The following is a 19,499-nucleotide window of genomic DNA, read 5'->3' on the forward strand; positions in this document are numbered from 1 at the left end:
CCCCAGCTCTGTGCTTCACCTGGAGGTTTCATTTTTAACTCTAAAAGTAACTGGAAGACCACAGGCGCAGCTAATATTGTTTCAGATCCTTGCAAAACAAAATCACAGAATCTTGCTAGGCTGTTATTTGACTGGTAGATGAAGCAATTACAAGCAATGTAGTAGATAATGTACATCTAATTGCATCCTTGGTGGAATTCATTGTAGCCTCTTTTTCTAATTTTTTTTAACGCCTAAATACATATATACACAAACGTAAAAGCTCATCTGTGTGAGAATAAAGTGTTCCCCAAAATGGCTACTTGGTTTTTATTTCATGTGAGTAGCTTTTAACTCCATATAACTTTTTTTTTTTCCCTTTAAGGTCAAGGAACAATAAGGTTTGCATGCACTGCTCTTTTTGATGTTTGGATGCGTGTATGTGTGCACACATGCATGTGTACACATGTATATATAAAAGCAGTTACCATTACTAATTAACAGCAATATAATTAAAAGCCCATCATAGCTCAATTTGTTGGATATTATTAGATGCTTTTAAGCCAATGTTTTGTCAGTTTTTTTAAGGAGTTGCAAGTTAATATATATAAGTATCAGCTGAATTGTAGCATTTTTAAATTGAAGCAATTAGGAATGCAACTCCATAAAGTTAGTATGTAATTTAGAAGAAAAAGCATTAATAATTATCATTATTCGTGAATTTGCAGTGAGGCTGTTGCCCTCACTTCTTTTACATTGTCTTTTAGGGTTTTTTTTTTTTAGTTTTACATGTGTTTTAGTTGTGTATTTTAGATTTGATAATGAAAAAGCCATCATTTTGAGTAGAGTTAAAGGTCTTGTCTTATCATAGAATCATAGAATCATTAAGGTTGGAGAAGACCTCAAGGATCATCAAGTCCAACCCAACACCACCTAACTCACTAAACCATGTCCCTAAGCACCACATCTACACGTTTCTTGAACACCTCCAGGGATGGTGACTCCACCACCTCCCTGGGCAGCCTGTTCCAAAGTCTGACCACTCTAGTTAACTTTTCTTCGTATGCTTGTCTTCAATGCAAGAGTAAGTGGTGTTAGACAGCCCTTAGCTGTTTGAATCATACCTGGTTCACACACCTCTGATAAAAGTTTTAGAAAGACCCTTTTTTTTCTTCTTCAGTTAGTTTTTCCTTCTTCAGTTTTTCCTTCTTCAGTTACTACCTTTGAAGAATGAATCTTTGATTTTAGCATGTAAGTCTAATTACGTAGTCACCAGGACAGAAAGTGAATGAACTGGAAATAGAGAAGTCTGTTAAATATAAAGTCTAAATTCTATAATGTAATGTGGTGAAAAGGCATATTAAATTCATATATGTTCTTGTCTTATACCGGGTATGTAATTGATTCCAGTGCAGAGTCATGCTTCTCTTACTGTATAATCAATTATTTGCAGAAGGTTACCAATTTACCCTAGTTGTACTTTTAAGTCTTTTTCCTTGCTTCTAAGGGAGACAAGGAGGAAGGCAAAAATTGCTATCAACTTTGTTAGTGCAAGAGATAATTTTTCTGTTTCTGACCTTTTTCCTGTGCTAAACTAGCTGCCACAGACGAATTTTAGGAAGTCTAACAGCATTAACTTCCTAATATCAGGTCCTACTTTGTGTTCAGATCCCATGGCATTTCTGTGGGTTGCTGAGTAAGGCCAAGTAGACCACTAGACCTTGGTTGCACAGCCCAAAGCAAAAAAATTCTGCCTGGTCTCAAAGCAAAAGATTGTTTAACCTCCTGCATACTGGAAATATGGCTCCAGCATTACTGTTTGATAGGAATGGGAGGAGGGAAGAGAACCCTCAAAGAAATGTGACTTTAGGGAAGCCTGAGCCTGCATTTTTCCAGCAGCTGAGACTACTGATGAACTTACCACCCTCTATGGCTCATTGATGTGAAGGCTCCTGACCTGTTCTGCCCCCTGAAATGCTGCTGTAACTCCTGCCTCTGGGGCATTTGGCTCTGTTTAACTGAAGCTAACAAAGACCCAGGGTCTAAGCTATTGGAGCTTGCTTTCTCTGAAAGTGGTCACAGCCCAAGAGCAGAAGTACCCAAGCCCACTATCCTGCCTCTGGCAGTGGTGCATACAGGATACTTGCAGCCTTCACCTCTGCCTTAAACTCCTGGCACATCCACTGAGTTTTTGGCAGACAGCTTTTGATAAACTTCCAGGACTGGAAACTGTATTTTCACCATTGTGTTTAGTAACCCTCCATGAACCTTTCTTCTTTGCATTTGTTAATTTGTATTTTGAACATCCTCATGATTTGTGCCAGTGAGTTCCACAGTCCAGTTTTGCATTGTGCCAAGCTATATATGTGTGTGTGTATATATATACACACTTTTTTTTTTTAGTTTTTAATCTGCTGTGTCATAGCCACATTGGTGTTCTGTACCTTTGTAGGAAGAAATAATGAATAACCATTTTCTGTAGACTTTCTCCTTGTCATTCACAGTCATATAGACGTCTGTAGTGTTCCCCCTTCATTGTCTCTTCCAGTCTGAAGACTGCCAATTTGTCTAGACCTTCCTGTAGAGAAACCATTCCATACTAGTGATCGTCTGTCTCTTTCTGCTTTGTATCTTTTCTAGTTCTGCCTTCGTTTGGGGTGACCAGAATGGATAGCGAGATTTAAAATGAGGATGCATCATTTATACAGTGGTGTAAAGATGTTTTCTGTTTTCTCTGTTCCTTCATAATCACACCTAATCTTTGCCTTTTTGACTGCTACTGAGCCAACTGCCCACAGAGAGTTATCCCCAGTGACTGCAAGGTCTCTGTCCTGGGTGGAACAGAGCTAATTTAGAGCCTATGGTTGTGTACATATGGTTAGGGCTGTGTATCCCTGTGAGCACCACTTTACATTATATCAATGTTGAATACCATTTTCCTTTTTTTGTGCACTCAGAATTTGTAATATCCTTCTGCAGTTCTTTGCAGCTGGTTTTACTTTGACTATCCTCTTTTTTTCTTTTATTTTTTGTCAGTAAACTTTGTCACATCACTATTCACTCCCTTATCCAGATCACCTTTACAAACAGCACAGCACAGCTCCTTGTGGGACGCAGCTGGTAACCTTCCTCCATTGTGAAAAGTGGCTGTGTATCAATACTTCATTTCCTATCTTTTAATCAGCTATGGAAAGTCATTCAGGACTTTCCCTCTTAATCCTTCCCATCTTAGCTTCTGACAGAGCTTTGATTGGGGACCTTCTCAAAGGCTTTCTGGAAATCCAGATTCACCCCAAGCTGAATCACTGCTTCCCATGTGCTTCCTAGCTCTTCCAGTGACCTCTAAGAGTTTGGGACGCAGGGCTTCCCTCAACAAAAGACAAGTTGATTCTTCACGGATGTATCTCATATATGTGTATATATATATGGATGTGTTCTAATCAATATTTCTAGCTTCAGTGAATGTTCCAGCTATAACCGTGAAGTTGTACAGATGGGGAAGTTTCCGTATGGTGCTTTTGCCAGCATGTCTCGGGGGCAGCAAATGTGGCTGCAGACAGTGGTGAGCAGCTGGGAGCTGGCTGCCTCTTCAGCTGCTACAGCTGTGGGCAGTGAACCGAGTCCTGGGAAAGCCCTTTTCCCCTGGCTAGGTAATCTACGTGAAGCACTGCTATTACAGTGCTGGGGTTTTCCCCCTTCCCTTTCAATACTAAAAGCAGCAAGGCAGGGAAGTTGAAGAGGCAAGCCTCTGTGCACCCAGATACACATTCTCATTTTCTTCACTTCCCATTGATGCAGGTCTAGGGGCTGTTTTGAAATGATGTGCAAAGGAGAGTAAATTGTGTTCTTATTTTAGTTTGGAAAACTAACCACAGCTCCTTCAAGAATAGAAAGTTTAACCTCTTTTCAGGTACCATGTGGGTTTTATTTCCTTCATCTCCATTTCCTCCTGCATTTCACTCACAGAACATCATGGTTTGTTTTCAAACTGTGGTTCCTTAAGTACTTTCTGGTTCTTGCATTTAGAAATGGTCTCTCCTATATAAATGTCATTATATACCTGTGTCAGTAATGTGGCATCAAAATCAGATGCTTAATAAAGAAATTTCAGATCTTTAAGTGCTTTATTCCTTAAAAAAAAGAGACACTAAGGCAGAATTTATGGGGCAGTCAGGCTGTTCAAGAAAATAAACGTAAATACTTTACTGCATGAAGATGATGTTCTCTCCTTTGCATGGTCAGAAACTTAGAATGGTATTGTGCAGTCCAGAGTTCTTGGGAAGGTCTGTTCTTGCTGACTCATAGTACAAAAATAAATCAGCATTTAAAGAAGAAAGAAATCACACATTCAAAAGCAATAAAAGGGTAATAATTCTTGCACTGAGTGCTACTTCAGACTGTGGAGCTCATTGGCACATGCAAGTCTTCAGTAATTTATTGAGAGTCCAGAGAGATGGTGGGGCACAAGAGCAGTCAGTAGTGTTGAGAATTTTCAAAGAGATTCTTCCTCTGCGTCAGAGCTTAAGATCAGCCCAAAAATACTAAGAATCAGCATGAAGGCTGGGAGAGAGGACTTGGAGTGATACAATGTTCAAATAAATACAGACAAGGCAACCAGTTTGTTCTTGTCACATTAGATAGGGTGAGGAAATAACTTGCCATAAACACCATGCTTCTGCGGTGGTTGTACCTCCAAGAAATATGTCAGTCAGTTGATACTGAGAAGGAAAATAACCAGCTACATGAATACCCGTATGTTCTCTATAAGCCGGAGCCAGCTTTTCAGGGCAAAACATTCATAGACAGACATATAGGATGCACTGCTTAGCTGTTGTTAAGTCTGGCTCATTCTCCTAAGGCTATTTTCCAGGAGGAAATCCTATCCTAATTTACAGTTAGAGAAGTGCATCATCTCCTTTTTGCACCCATAAGGCAAGAACAGGACTCCAAACTGTCTACAATTAAAATTGCTGCAAACATTGCTCACTTGTTTTACTGTATGTTTCTAATCAAGAGGGACAGTTATCATCTCTCAGGCAGATGTCACGACTTGAATCATATTAATTCTGAGCAGTCTGAAATCTGAAAACAAATAAGAACTGTGTAAACTTCGCAAACATTTTAATTACTCTTATTTGTGCATGTTTGTACAAAACGTACGGACTCATAGGAAGCAAGAAAATGCAATATCTGCAGTTCCCCACATCACACCATGGGTATGTGTTTTTAGCTCACAGCAGCCTCAGCTTAGGGAGGAGGAAGATTTCAGCCTAAACACCAAATTTTCTTGACATTGCTAAAGAGACTGTCAGAGCAGATCTGTCTGCATCCCTTGAGCCAGTTCAGGAGTCTGCTGTTGGTCCCTCGCAGCTTAGTTCTTGCAGTGTTTCATGCTGAAAGCCTTTGATGCTTATACCAATATACCTGCAGTGGATTAAGGAACATTTAACAGAGGAGAAATTTTACCAGCTCATTATGCATCACATGAGTGGGATTGAAACATCAGATGAACCTCACTTTCCTCCCAGTTCCCTTTCACATTGCATCACACCTTCTCTGTGTGAATGATACCGTTGCCTTCTGCTCTTGTAATGGTAGAGGTAAGCCAAGCATAATTGAGTTGATGACTTTAATGAATTGTCATTGCGGTGCAATGCAGGTTCCGGGTTGACCAATGTTAAAACAGAAGAGATATCTGAAGTGAAGATGGATGCGGAGTTCCGACATGACTCAGGATATGAAGTTCATCATCAAAAGCTGGTGAGTGAACAAGCAATGCTTTCCGCATATGCTTTTTGAGTTGCTGATTCAGTCTTGAAATAGTGGGTCAGTTATGGCCATGTTTCCCCTGAGTGATGTGGATGCTGAAAGTGCCAACAAAGTTTTCACGTGAGCGGATTAAGATTTTTCTGGTTCTCTCCTAAATGAGAGTAAATCTGGAATAATTTCAGCAGAGAGGCTAGAAAGCCATTAAGTCTCAAACGAGAGGAAATTCTGACAGTTCTGTACTTGCACTGTCATGTGACTGGATGTAGTCATTTGGACAATACTTGTCCCACAGTCCATTTGTCATGGACATAACTAAAGAGAAGGTAAACAGAGGAAGGAAAATGCGAAGTAACTTTAAAAAAGAAAAATAATGTTTGATGGAGACACGCAGCATGGTGCAGCAAGAAATAGAGTGATGCAGCTTCAGGAATAGATTCGTTTTGTGTCAAAACAGATGGTGGTGATGCATGAAGGAGGCTGAACTCCATGGAGCATAACCTTTCACAAGATTGCATGCTTGAACTAAGAAGAAATTCTGCATTGGCCTTAGTTTTCCTGCATTGGCCTTAGTTTTCATTTGTATTTGGCTCTATCTGTGTGTTTTGTTCCTTAATGTATATTAAATTATTAACAGGTGAAGGGCAGGTAGGATCAAAATATCGTTCCCCGTTTGTGCTTCTTAGGAACACAAAAATAACAACCAAAAGCAATGTAGGTAAGAACAAGCATCTTCTGAAAGCTTTTTTCGGTCCCTTAATAAGTAATGAAGAAGCCATAGAGCAATGTCAAATCTAAACCTTTTCTGCTTCCTCTTTTGTAAAGGTATATTACATGATGAGATTTCAGTTCCGTGACTTTCAATATCCTGATATTAAGCTTGAAAGCTTTTTTCCTTAATCTATTCTTAAAGCTAAGTAGTGCTGAAAATTAAAATTAACATGGGATTCAAATTTGCATTTGAACTAGGCAATCACTGTGTGAAAAGATATTCTGCCATCTCTTTGATGCCGAGAACTGAGAATTCCCAGTTTGATGAGCTAATCCAAAATGCATTAGCACTAATTTGGGAAATTCTGACATGCTTAGCTCAGATGGGTTAAACGTCCTGATGGAGTAAACAGTATGAGTTTAATGAAGAGAAGGAACGTGCAGGAATGTATTTTAGACACAGTAGTTATAGATCCTGTGTTACATGTGCTTCCCAGCAGCAAACTTAAAACATTTAAGTGGTTTGATACCATTCCATGGTGGCTGATAGGGAATGCATGGCAATCCCTGCACTTGAGTAATTTTTGCCATGCTTAAAATGGGACCTTTTGGGCTTTTTAAAGCATTTTATGCCATAATTCTTACTGATAGGTACAACCATTATTTAAATATTAGTAAAAAGTCCTCTAGGTTATCTTGTCAATTGAGACTGAGGAAGGAGTCCAGTATTGCTGTGACGGTACTGGACTCATGCCTTACAAGGCATTGCTTGCTTACGCCATGCCATATCCTAGCTGATGCCCTTCCCCATTAGCTTTAATTCAAAAGCAGTAATGAGAAAATACTTTCATCTGTATTTTCCTTCTTCTGTGCCCTGGTAGGATTTACTGAACAGTCTTCTTAGTATATTGCTTTGAATTCAGCCATGCATTGTATTTTACACACAAAGTTCTGAATTGAGCTGAAATTGCAGTTATTTTCTCCTTTATGTGCATTCACATTTTAACTATACATTAAGTTGATTTTCATGGCTCAGAGTGCTTAAGGCCTTCCTCTGTTGCACGTGTGTATTAGCTGGGATGTTTCCGAAATAGTGTGGTAACAGATTTTAAGTCCTGGGAAGGTAAAATTGACAGAAGAAATTATTGCTTCACATCAGGTTATGCCAACACTGTCCATTGTGTGTAGTTTCTAGTGAATTCTTAACTTTTTAAACACATTTCTTGCTTATGGCTAGGAACAATATAAATATTTATACTGCATGCTTTAAAACCTCTTTGAGAAGTCTTAAAGAGTGCAAATGTTATACAGCTCATTATAATTCTCAGCTGGTTTCCTGCTTCCCTCTGCATTTTTGTTAAATACTTGTCAAAGTATTTAGTCTTTTAGAGTGAGGTAGTCTGACAATTCTGTGAAGGTAATTTTTTCTCTAATCCCTTTTGCCCATTAAAAATAATAATAATTTAAAAAGCCCACTATTGGCAAGTGGACAAAAGGTTTGTAAAGTATGCATAGATGTAAAATAATCCACCATATTCCTTGAATGCAAAGCAGGACAGTGAAAACAATCACCCACTTTTCATACCTGCTCCTGTTACTGAAAGCCAGTCTTATTAAATGTGTTGTAAAGCATCTTGCTGTTCGTTGATTTCCCTTATCAGTACATATAATTCAAGTGGAACTTTTGTGTTTTTCACACAGCTGTCATGTCATCTAGGTCCCATATGAGTATTGTCATAATTCAGGTGTAGCTCGTTTTCCCTTTGCCCTACAAAATCTTTATGCATCGCTTGGTGGTCACTTAAATAAGCATGCTCGTGATTTTTGGACTCTTGACTCTTAGGTGTCAGAATTTTCTCCCAACTGTTTGTGTGCAAGTTTCACTGTTGTCCTACAGATCTTCGCTGTTCCTTTATCGAAGAAATGCATTGGGTATAGTCCATACAAGCCGCACAGATGTAGATTTATGAACACTTTCATGATTAGCATTCTAAAAATAAATTAATCTGTGTGCTCCCTGGTTACTCCTCTACAAGCTTGTCAGTCATTTTGCAATTAGCTTGACTCGCTTACCTAAGAAAAAATACCCAGCTACTCTCCAAGACCCCTGTGAAGCAGAGACATGGAGATGAGTCTTCCCCTTAGCCACAGCACTGCTACACCACAGGCAATGTAGATTTCCCAAATTGCTCTTCTCTAACTATGAGAGCTTTGTGGTACAGCAATACAGTTTTGAATAGTTAGGATGACATGCAATGCTGTTTAATTAGCAGTACTTCAGTAGGCTTTGTATTGCTGTGGCAGCTGGACAGGTTGACCAAATGTTCAGTGGGCTTTTTATTAGCCACTTTATTTTTCTTTTGTAGGTGTTCTTTGCTGAAGATGTGGGTTCAAATAAAGGTGCCATCATTGGACTAATGGTAGGAGGTGTTGTCATAGCAACAGTGATTGTCATTACTTTGGTGATGCTGAAGAAGAAGCAGTACACATCTATCCATCATGGGGTTGTGGAGGTAAGAAAAGACTACCAAGCACAACTGATGTCACATGTACAACACAGTCAACACGCTGCTCTATAAAAATATTTAGAAATGAAGAAACCACATTTTTGGCTAGCCTGATGTTCAGAGTTGTAATGGTTGCATCTGGCAGAGTGGAGTCAAATTGCCTTATTTTGTAAATGCAGACACAATATAAACCATGTTAAGTTGGGTGTAAAACCACGAGGATATCTTCTGGAACTATCCCAGACCAATCACCTCATAATGTGGAAGTTCATTTTATAGGAAGTTTAAGAGTAGCTAATGAGCAGATGCTGCACAAAAGGAAAAATCTTGGTTTACTGTTGTTAGGAATGCACACACATGGATTTTTTATTTAGCTTGAAAATAAACATTTGAGGCAGGTCTTCTGTGGCTTGTGCTGTATACTACAAGGGTTTTACCTATACAGATACTCTATTACTTTTTGTTCTCCGAACAAGATATTTTTTTTTTGCCATCAACAGCTTTTGATTTATGGCCAATCTGAAACTCATATATTTGAGAAACAAATAATATGTAAGACTCTCATATGGGATTTTCGAGATGAAAACCCTTGTCTCTTCCCAATCTACCAAACAAATTTGTGGTCAGCTTATAGTAACTTAAAATACTTCTTCTGCTGCTTGGATTTAAGAAAGGATCTTTGAAAATAGAAAAACTTAATTATGAGAACTGGAAGGGGGTTCATGTGACTTTTCTTCCACTTCTGTATTGATATCTGGTTTGCTGTGCGAGTGTCTGATTTGTGGATAGTACTTACATTAGCCAGCACTTGAAATATTTTTTTTTGCTTTCCAAAACTGGTATTTTAAACTTGTGATTGAAATTTTTGATTTTCAAGACCACAGTTTATGTTGGTTTCACCTTGAGTCAAATGAACCTTACTTTGATCTTGCTGGAGATGGACCTGCTTCCTGAGGCATATATTCCACTCTCTGGGGCAATGAAAGGTCTTAAAAGTATTTTATATTTAAGTAAGCCTTTGTCTTAAGCCTGTGCTTGTGTGTCCCTGTGTCTGTGTTGTGATTGTCCATGTGGTCTGAAATCCTCCAAAGACACATGGTCAGATGCACCGACCATTTGGGCTGAGATTTGAGCAGACAGCAAGCCATGCGGAATTTTGACTGAGAGGCAGAAGATAGCAAGCAAGAATCTCAGCTTTAACTTCCCATATGAAAGCTTCCAGCCCATTTTGTAGAAAATTGAAACAGATTTTAGTTTTAAACCACCTAGTTGATAGCTGCTGCCAACAGTTGTGCAACCTAAGACCCTCCTTTGGCTGAATTTAGCAACAAACAGAATAGGCCAGGAGGCTTGGTTGGCCAAAGCCTCGAATCAGACATGGAATGTGGACATACCATTATTGCAGTATGACCTTAAAGTTTCAGGTGGGCTCCACCTGATAGAATCATGTGGCAAAGGTAATCCTGGATTCCTACAAGCTTTCTTCAGTGACAGTGAACTTGGAAATGTTGGACTAGAAACAACATGCATGAACTGAACAATTAGCTCATGTCAAAATGACAGCATAACTTAGGGAATAAAAAAATGTACAGATACAACCGTAAAGCTATAGCATGCAGATCTGCCGAGGATATTAGTCAATTTATAGTATCACACTGTAGATGATGTTGCCTTGTAGATTTGCTGCATTGTGTCTGGCGTTGGCAGGCGGGATTCCTTATTCTGCCAGACTTGCTCTGTGGTCTTGGCAGACTGCATAGCCTCACTGTCTGAGCTTCTTGCCTGCAAGAAAGGCGTAACATCTATTTTTGTCTTAGGTTGGTGAAAATTTTCTAGCACTTACTTTGGGGGAAAAAAAAAAACCCACCCAAAGATCCATACACATTTGATGTTTAATATTAAAATGTCTTCCAAAACTAAGCTGTTCAATTCTAAAGAGGATTAGTTTATTTAGCAACAGTGCACCTTTAATGTGTTGTACACAAAAAGCATGAAAGAGCAAAATCACTTGTAGAAACAACTGTAGATCAGCTCTAGGTTGGCTGAGTATATTTAACAAATCTTGCAACCTTTGTTGCATGTCAGAAATTACGGTGAGAATTTAACTTTGTGGTAATGGATGTAAGATTAGAAAACAGGTCCTGTTCCACCGATCTTCCAAAAAGTCGACTCTGACTGTAGTACTTCTCATTTCCTGTTTCTTTAACAAAAGATGTTATTAAAAATCCTGGTAGCTTTTTTTTTTTAAGCTCTGAGGAGGAATATACTTGTCCTATTTAGAAAAAGTGTCATAATAATTTTCTTCCAAGTCTGAGAATATGAATGTTTCAGAGTGGTTCAGCCTCTTCAGAAGGACTGCCACAGTTAAGTAAGTAAATGACTGAGTGATGGAAAATTACTTATTATATGTGCACATAGCACCTCTGGCAAACATATTGAAGGTGTTTTTTGCTGGTGCAGCCACCCGAGCCGTCTGCAGGAGGTTATTTCTTCCTCCATGAAAGCAGGTGGCAAAAGAGAGGTTCTTACCTCTCCTGTGCTCTGACTCCAGCCAAGTGTCAGAACTCCACCTCTTTCAGGATATCCTCTTTAAGGCTCATTTGCTTTCTGTTATGGAGGCAGCACCTCCAGCAGGAGCATGTGGGGAGACATGACAATGGGAGGGCTCACAGCAGTAGCAGAGAAGCCATTAAAATTGCTGTAGTACTCTCCAAAGTCTGATCTGCAGGTGTATGTTGGGCAGCATCCATTTACATGTTGTTAAACAACAGTGTTGTGTTCAGTGCATCTCTGAGGGCTGCCAGTCCCTCCTGTCTGGGCTTTTGATCTGCCCCATGTGTGTAGAGGCAGCACATGAATTTTTCTGCGGCATTACCATCTTACTGACTCCATGTTAGGATTTCCTGTGTGAAAGATACATAGGCTGGAGCAGAAGGGGATAGAAGGATGGTTTCAAAAGAGGTTATCGACCTGACCGAGCTGTTTTCTCAAGAGACGTCACATAGAAAAATAGAAGTGTCTAGGCTGCTTCTCAGCAGGGCTGGAGTACCCACACCTTACGTGCCGTCTTCGAGTCCTGCCACCTCCATAATGGGTGCAAAATTTAAAATGGTAAAGGGCTTCAGGGATTTACTGACAAGGAGATAATCGGGTTGAAGGCATGTCTTTTGGCAGAACAATACCTAGGACAGAGGTTGTAAGAAACAAGAGGAACAGTTTGGCAGAGTCAAAATGGGTAAAACTGAGTAGAAGAGAAGACATTCAGGATGAGCGATAGTGCATGTAGGTTGGCGGTGAGATGGATTACCCTGCAGCAGACAGCTACAGGAAGGAGAGGTGCTAGTATACCAGCACTAGTCATTTTAAAGGCTGATGGGGAAATAAAAAAAAAATTACTAGGACTGCAAGTAGGAGCCTCACTAAATCCCTTTCATCTATAAATGCCATATTTCAGAGATTATTGGACTTTCACTGTAAATTAGTTTTATCAAAGTGGAGCTTTTTAATACGGAATATTGTCAAAGGGTGTTAAAATTCAGTCTGATTTTACTGTACTTCATCATATTTTTTTGTAATCTTTTCCTCACTGATTTTCTTCGAGGTTTCTCATCAATTCTTTAGTCTCTTCTGCCTTGCACTTTCTTTGATTCTTTTTTATTTGTGTTGTTGTCTTACCCTGTTTCTTTCCTGCAATCAGGTTATGCTGTGTGCTTATTACATCTTCTAGTCCTGAATAAGAAGTACAGAGTGGGAGGCTTAAGCTAAAACGGGTGACAGAGTTCAGTAGGTTCAGTAGTGTTGTTTAGAGCATAAATATGAAAAAGTACAGCCCAGGTTCTGGCATACCCCTCCTTTGCATCCCAGCCTGGTAGGGGGATCCTCCTAGAAAGGAAGATGTTTTCAGGCCTGTATTGGTGCGCAGAGACCCCTCATCCCTCAACCCCAGAGTTTTCTATTACTCCTTAATTTCATGCTGGAAGAGAGTCTTTTAGAGGTGTCAGTGGGTTTAATTGTGAATTGTGAGTCTCTCCGTTCTTCATCTGGAGAAGCACCAGACACTCCTGTAGCGTGGTGTTATTGTGCACAAGAACCAGGGCTGACTTAATGCTACAGCAGCCCCTTCAAGAATGAAAGGAAGGGTGGCTTTTCCTCTGCTCTTGCTTTGTATTTGTGTTTTCTGTAAGTGCTGAAAATGCTACAGGAACACTTCCCATTTACCCTGCTTTGTTCTTCTCTTCCCTTCATGGCCATGTTAGTGACAATTTTAGCAGCAGCAGATGGCACGCAATGACATTGTCACAGTGGAAATAGTTAACACTGTTAAATTTGCATGGTCCTCAGGGCGGGTATTAGACCTTTTACATGTTTCTACAAAACCTATATGGAATGGGTCTGTTAGGCCCTACTGCTGTTACACTGATGACATACATCAAAAACAAGTGCTGTGCCGAACAGCAGCAGCATCGAGGAATTGCCAGAAGTTGATTCCCTGCATACAAGTATAAGATGGTGTGTCCCTGTAGAGGCAGAAGTTGGCAGGCCCTGGAGAAAGGTTAAAGCAGCAGGAAGCAAAACAGCCCCTGGAGATACTTGCAGAGCAGATTGCCCTGAGTTGTGGCAGCTCTCTTGCTGCCCCTCACCCAGCCCCACCGCTGCCCTCTCTGCAGGCCAGGGGTGAGACTTGAGCAGCAGGCATGGGCAAGTCTTAAAAAACGCGAATGCACAGTTGTACGCTGGCTGCTGAGCACATTGTATAGAAATGTTGTGGGGATTTGGGTGCAGAGGTTGAAGAGGAGATGAGCTGTGAAATTCACAGGAATTCTCCTGTCCTTGATGGATCGAAATGATTGTTGACAGCTAAGCTGAGCACTCATCGCTCGTGTGGGCTGGCCGGGGTAGCTTGCATCCTTCAGTGGAAAAGTTTCTTTTACCACTACCTACCTCTGGAGAGGTAGGAGGGCAGGGAAAGAAAAACACTATTTTTCCACCCCTAATTTCTAAAACAAAGGAAATGTGGAAAGAGCAGCTTAAAGCAAAAGTGCCATCTCGAAACAGGATCTCACTGCCTGAAAGCATGAAGAAATAGATGTATTTTGTCTCTGTTGCATAAGAGAATTACTCCATGCAAATCCAAGTTGGGGAGTTAAAAAAAAAAAAAAAAAAAAAAAAAAAAGAGAAAGCCAGCCTTTGAATGGCAGTCTTTTAACAGCAAAGAAGGCCAAGTTAAATTGCAGAATCAGAAACACAGGGAGCACTGTGTCAGCTCAGCCCAGTGATCCTTTCTGCCTGGTGTTCTGTTCCTTCTCGGCAGGAGTCAAGGGCTTGCTGGAATGCTCAGGGCTCCCAGCTACAGATAGTTTCACAATAGCTTGCAAGGAAAAGCAGTGTGTGGCCCATAAAGTCAGGTATTTCACAAAAATGTGCAATTATTGCATAAGAAACAGAGATTTGATAGAAGGTTTTGATTGAAAATACGGTTTGAGAGTTACAACATGGATAGGAAGATGTAGAAGGTGCACAGATATGAAAACAGATCAGAGTTGGGGTTAGCAGTTCGTCTGAGCAGTGCAATACACATGCTACGTACAGAACCATTTCTTCTCTTAAGTAACAAATAAAAGAACATCAAGACAGAAGATCGCTTTGAGAGCAGCCATCTTCTGGTGGTACTGTGGGAAAGGTGGTCCTGTGGCATAACCTACCAAAAAAAATGAATGGCTGCAAAAATAAGCTGAGCAGCCTGTGTTTGTCCCAAGCCTGGAAGAACATACCTTTAGTCTTTCTCCAGGGTATCAGGTAAACAATTTACTGAAGGTCATAGTCTGTCCTTGCTAAGCTATTTCCAGTATTGTAGATTTTAAATGACTATCAGACATAATAAGTACTTCTCCTTTGCTTTTTTTTTTTAAAAGGTTGGAGTAAGTTAGCCTGCTGTCAGAGGCTTTTTGAGAGACTACACTTTCCATTCTCAGTTATTTTTATGCTAAAAGTAAATGGATGTTTTTCCTAAAGGTCACTACTTACAGGAATCCACAGGAAAAATGTTCATACCTAGTACTTCAGTGTAGAGTTCTAGACACCTTCCTTATTTTAAATTTTTGATGATGTAAAATTCACTTTTTACCTTCTCTTTTAAGAGCTGTCAAACACTGGAGATAACAGGTAGCAAATGAAGCAGCTGATGAGCAGGCTTTCTTAGCTCTGCTTTCATATAGGTGGTTAGCAAGATAGCCAGGATACAGTAGGTTTTGAATACACAACAGCTATAGAGCTCATACAGCAGAGGTAAAATACCTAATTAACATTTAGAGGCTGTTCTCACCCTCTCTAATTTGGTGGCATTTTATATTTCTGTACTGTTCAGTGAGGAAGAAAATAATTTGTGGAGCCACAGGTATTTAACAGAGAAGTCTTGACTGAGCTGTCTTTATGCCTGTCTTCAAGTAGTCAAGAAAGGTCAATTTTTGTTAAGTAGAAATACTTAATCCAGTACATACACATCAAGCTTTTTGTCACTAAGTTGAACCAGACTCGACCTTGGAGCCAGAGAAGTTCTGTTTCCATGAGTACAACGGGATTTTTGCTCATCTTGTGCCTGGCTACTCTGGCATTTCCTTGCTACCCTCATTTCATTTTTTACAATTAATTTTGCTTCGTCTTGAGACCATGGCATCTGCAACAGATGTGAGAGCACAGTACGGACAGAAGGTAGCCTCTAGCCACTTCCTTCAGCTTTCTAGGGAACTTTTTTCTTTTGTTTGGAGATCCAGTTGATCCCAAGTACAGATACCAATATATATTCTAGGGGGAAAAAGCTAATAATGGTGGACTACTGGGGAGATGCAAAATGCATCCCCCTTTTTTGTTTATGGAGTTGGATGCTTCCTGAGCCAGTAACAAAAAACAAAGCTGGTACTACTGAGTTTGCTCAGCTGGTTTTGAAGTCCTGCAGCAAAAAAAAAAGTTGGAGTTGCAGAATTGTTCCTGTTGCTTTATTTTCTGCATATTACTCTGTCGAAAAAGTGAACCATGGCTGTCCAAGCTGTTCACTGTCTGTTGATGTTGTTCATGAGGCCACTCATGGTCCCGCATAACTTGGAGAGAAGGGTTTTCAGAGACAGTTGTGTCTTCAAGCGATGTTATAGGCTTCAGGGACTAGGAGGCTCTCTTTAGTGGAGAAGTGTCCGTATCACTTACCAGCCACCTTTCTTTCAGACTTTCTAACAAGATGTGGACTGAGCTTGGGAGCTAACTTACTTTCCCCTCTTAATTAAAAAAAAAAAGAAAGAAAAAAACACCAAAACAAACCCCAAAACAAAAGGGTGGGTCAGGGAAGAACCTGTCAAACAAATGCTGTTTTGTGTTTCAGAGGATGCTTTCTGCCTGAATGCACAGGAGAGGGTACAAAGTATGTTGGATGGCCATAAAGTGGGGAAAACATGGGGTATGCTGTGAATTAAGCAAGAATCTGACCCTGGTTGTTTCTTCTTACGGCAGGTGGATGCTGCAGTGACACCAGAGGAGCGCCACCTTTCCAAGATGCAGCAAAATGGCTATGAAAATCCCACCTACAAGTTCTTTGAACAGATGCAGAACTAGGACACCACAGCAGCCTCATGAGTTGGACAGCAGAATGATTGCTTCACTGCCCATCGGTGTTCGGTTATAGAATAATGTGGAAAGAAAAACACTCTGTTTTATTATTTACTCATTCTCGCCTTTTGACAGCTGTGCTGTAACACAAGTAGATGCCTGAACTTGAATTAATAAAATCAGTAATGTATTTTCTCTCTCTTTCTCTTTACATTTCAGTCTTTACATTATTAATGAATGTTTTTTGTGTACTGTAAAGAGGTTAGCTGTATTTAACTAGTGCATGGATAGATTCTCTTTCACAATTATTTATCATGTAGCTCCTTAGCCAGTTGTATATTATTCTTGTGATTTGTGACAAAAATTAAGTCCTAATTGAAATATGCTTTAAGGATGGGGGATGCTTTCTGTGTCTGTGGGGTTTAGCTGCTTCTCTTTGCTGAGCATTTTTTTCTGATCACTATGCATTTTAAAGTAAAACAACATTTTTTAAAAAGTATTCCAGATGAGTTATTGAAATTCTTTTCTTCTGCAGCTGCATTTTATTGTACAGATTGTTGCTCCTGCTGTATTAGTGACGTAGAAATCATGGGAATACACATTCGTTTCTTTGTGCCTGTTTTATGTGCACACTTTAGGCATTGAAAGGTAAACTTTATTTTCTTTTCCATGTATCTTTTTGATCTTAAAAAAATATTAAAAAGAATCCCTGTTAATTGTGAGCACTTCTGGGGGGGAAAAGTGCCTGCTGGTCGAAAATTAACGGGGATCCTCTGCAGGATGATTGTACAGAGCCATTGCTTATGAATTGATAGCTTTCTACACTGTGTTACATAAATAAATTAAGAAAAAACCATATTTGGGCAAGAGTTTTCTTTGGAGGCATAAAACAGATTTCTGAAAGCCAATTAAACAGAAAACATGGATGTTCACACAGAGAGGGTTGGGAAGGGATCCTTCCTACAAGGATCATGGCACTCGCAGTAGGACCAGAGTGGAAGGGGGCCACGAGGCAGGGGGGGGGTGAGGGATGCCGACTTTGGCACATCTGCCCCTCTGAGGCGTCGTCTCTTTTTTTTTCCTTCTTCCTTTCTTTCGGTTTGTATAATAGTGTTTTAATGTAAATAAACATGTTCCTAGAGGAGCCCCCATTGTAGTGTTGTGTTTCTGTGCCGACCAGCCGCCCTCCCTGATGCAGAGGAGTGCAGCGTGAATGACTAACCTGCTGCCTCCCTGCCTGTCCCCAGGAGCAGCTTGCCAGCAAGTTCTTCTCTTGACAGTGTTGCTTCGCTGCTGTCGGCTTCCTGGCAAGATCAGTGCCCTGTGATGTGCCTCCTGGGTGAACACAAGGAGGAGCCTGCCAGGCTGCCAGACCACCAGCCCAGTACTGCGGCACACGACAGTGGATGCCCAGGAAGGGCAAAACAGCACCACCAGTGATTTTTTTCCCAAAAGCTGCAGGAAGGGGGCAAGGTCTTTGGTGGGCTGTGGTACCTACACACCAGCCTGGCACCTTCTGCCTGTTGCCTGCCGAAAGCCCAGCTGGAAGCTTCCTTCAGCCCCTGGCCCTACAGGGGCATGCCTGCAGCACGGGGAGAGCCCAGTAACCCACACCACAGGGCTTGCCCACTGAGGGATGGCAAGACCACGGTGGGTGAGTAGACCTGGTGATGTTCAAGGTGGCCTCTGTACCCAGCTCACAGCAAAGACCCCTCAGGTTGAGCTTGGAAATCGGTTGATGGGCCATAAGCTGGGTTATGGAGTAAAACTGGAGGTGCGTGTTGCATGAAAAAGCTAATTACTGTTTCTCTACAGCAAAGGGGTTAGATAAAGCAAGACTGAGTAAAGAGAGCTAGGAGCAGAATAAAGACAGCAAGATCTATCCAGGGAAAGCCTCTTGTTAGCTCATGTTATTGGCAAGCCACAGCAGCCTCTTCTCCAGCATCACCTGCAGCTTTTGTCTCCCCAGCGAGATGAAGCGTGGCTGCCGTGGGGCTGCACAGTGGGTGAGTCGCTCCAGCCGTCGGCTAAGAGAAGACTGCAGTTTCCAGCCCTGTTGCGCTGACTTGTCCTTCCCCATCCATGACCTTCCACAAAACCTCCCCAGTTCGGCCGATTTGCCTGCTGGCCTGGGACACAGCCGTGCTGGCTGTCTGACCATGGGGCATGTCTGTTCAGCAAGCACACAGCCTGGGCAGGTAGCTTCACAAGCCGCCTGTGAGGATGCAGGGTGATGAAGGGGCACCTGCTACTCTGAGCGAGTAGCAGAAAAAAAACTGCAGAGCATCCTATTGCCTGTCACCAATTATTCTCTTTTCCCTCCCATCACTGCTATGTGGAGGGAATTCTGCAAAAGGGATCAGAGCCCTGGAAAGCGTTGGTGATATTTGCAGGCCCTGGAGTACGAATGTTTTAGAAAGAATTTGCAGAATGTCCCCAGAGGATTTACCATCTTTAGTTTTAAAGCTGGACTGTTTGGGCCAGAGTGATGGGTGGTGGTGAGCAGAGGCCTTCAGGCCCAAAATTGCTCCACAAGAACCAGAAATGTTTCACTAATATTTAGGGTTGGGCTCATGTCTGTCTGTGTAGGTCTTGTCATGCACACGCCCTGGAAAGGAATACATAAGACTCTTCTGTGTGCATGTCCAGTACGATAGAAAAAGATTCCACTTCAGGGGGAAGGCAGGATGTAATTCAATTTAGTGCAGTCTCATTAAAGGAGCATTATCAAAATTTCTTTTATGAGAAGATTAAGTAATCCATAATATACAGAGAGCCACTGGCCTTTAGAGCAAATCCCATTTATAATACCATAATCCCATGCAATCCCAGTTATAGAAAAACGCAATTGCTTTGAACAGTGATTCCCAGATGATCGAGCCTGCTCATGTGGGGTTATTTGTCCAGTGAGACACTGGTGCTGCTCTTGCTACTCATGGACCA

The 19,499-nt window shown here is 41.0% G+C and overlaps 1 protein-coding gene across 1 annotated transcript in view; it reads left to right on the forward strand.

Annotated features, from left to right (window-relative positions):
- LOC104463620 (amyloid beta A4 protein-like) overlaps positions 1 to 17,700 on the forward strand; it is a gene marked incomplete at its 5' end in the record, with an annotated part of 88,217 nt that extends 70,517 nt beyond the window's left edge. Inside the window, 3 exon segments of the mRNA XM_010076025.1 lie at positions 5,639 to 5,739; positions 8,823 to 8,969; positions 16,461 to 17,700. Coding sequence (XP_010074327.1) covers positions 5,639 to 5,739; positions 8,823 to 8,969; positions 16,461 to 16,562 — 350 coding nt within the window.
- Between the last annotated feature and the right edge of the window lie 1,799 nt (positions 17,701 to 19,499).

Source organism: Pterocles gutturalis, unplaced genomic scaffold (assembly GCF_000699245.1).
Source record: "Pterocles gutturalis isolate BGI_N339 unplaced genomic scaffold, ASM69924v1 scaffold7723, whole genome shotgun sequence".
Lineage (NCBI taxonomy): Eukaryota > Metazoa > Chordata > Aves > Pterocliformes > Pteroclidae > Pterocles > Pterocles gutturalis.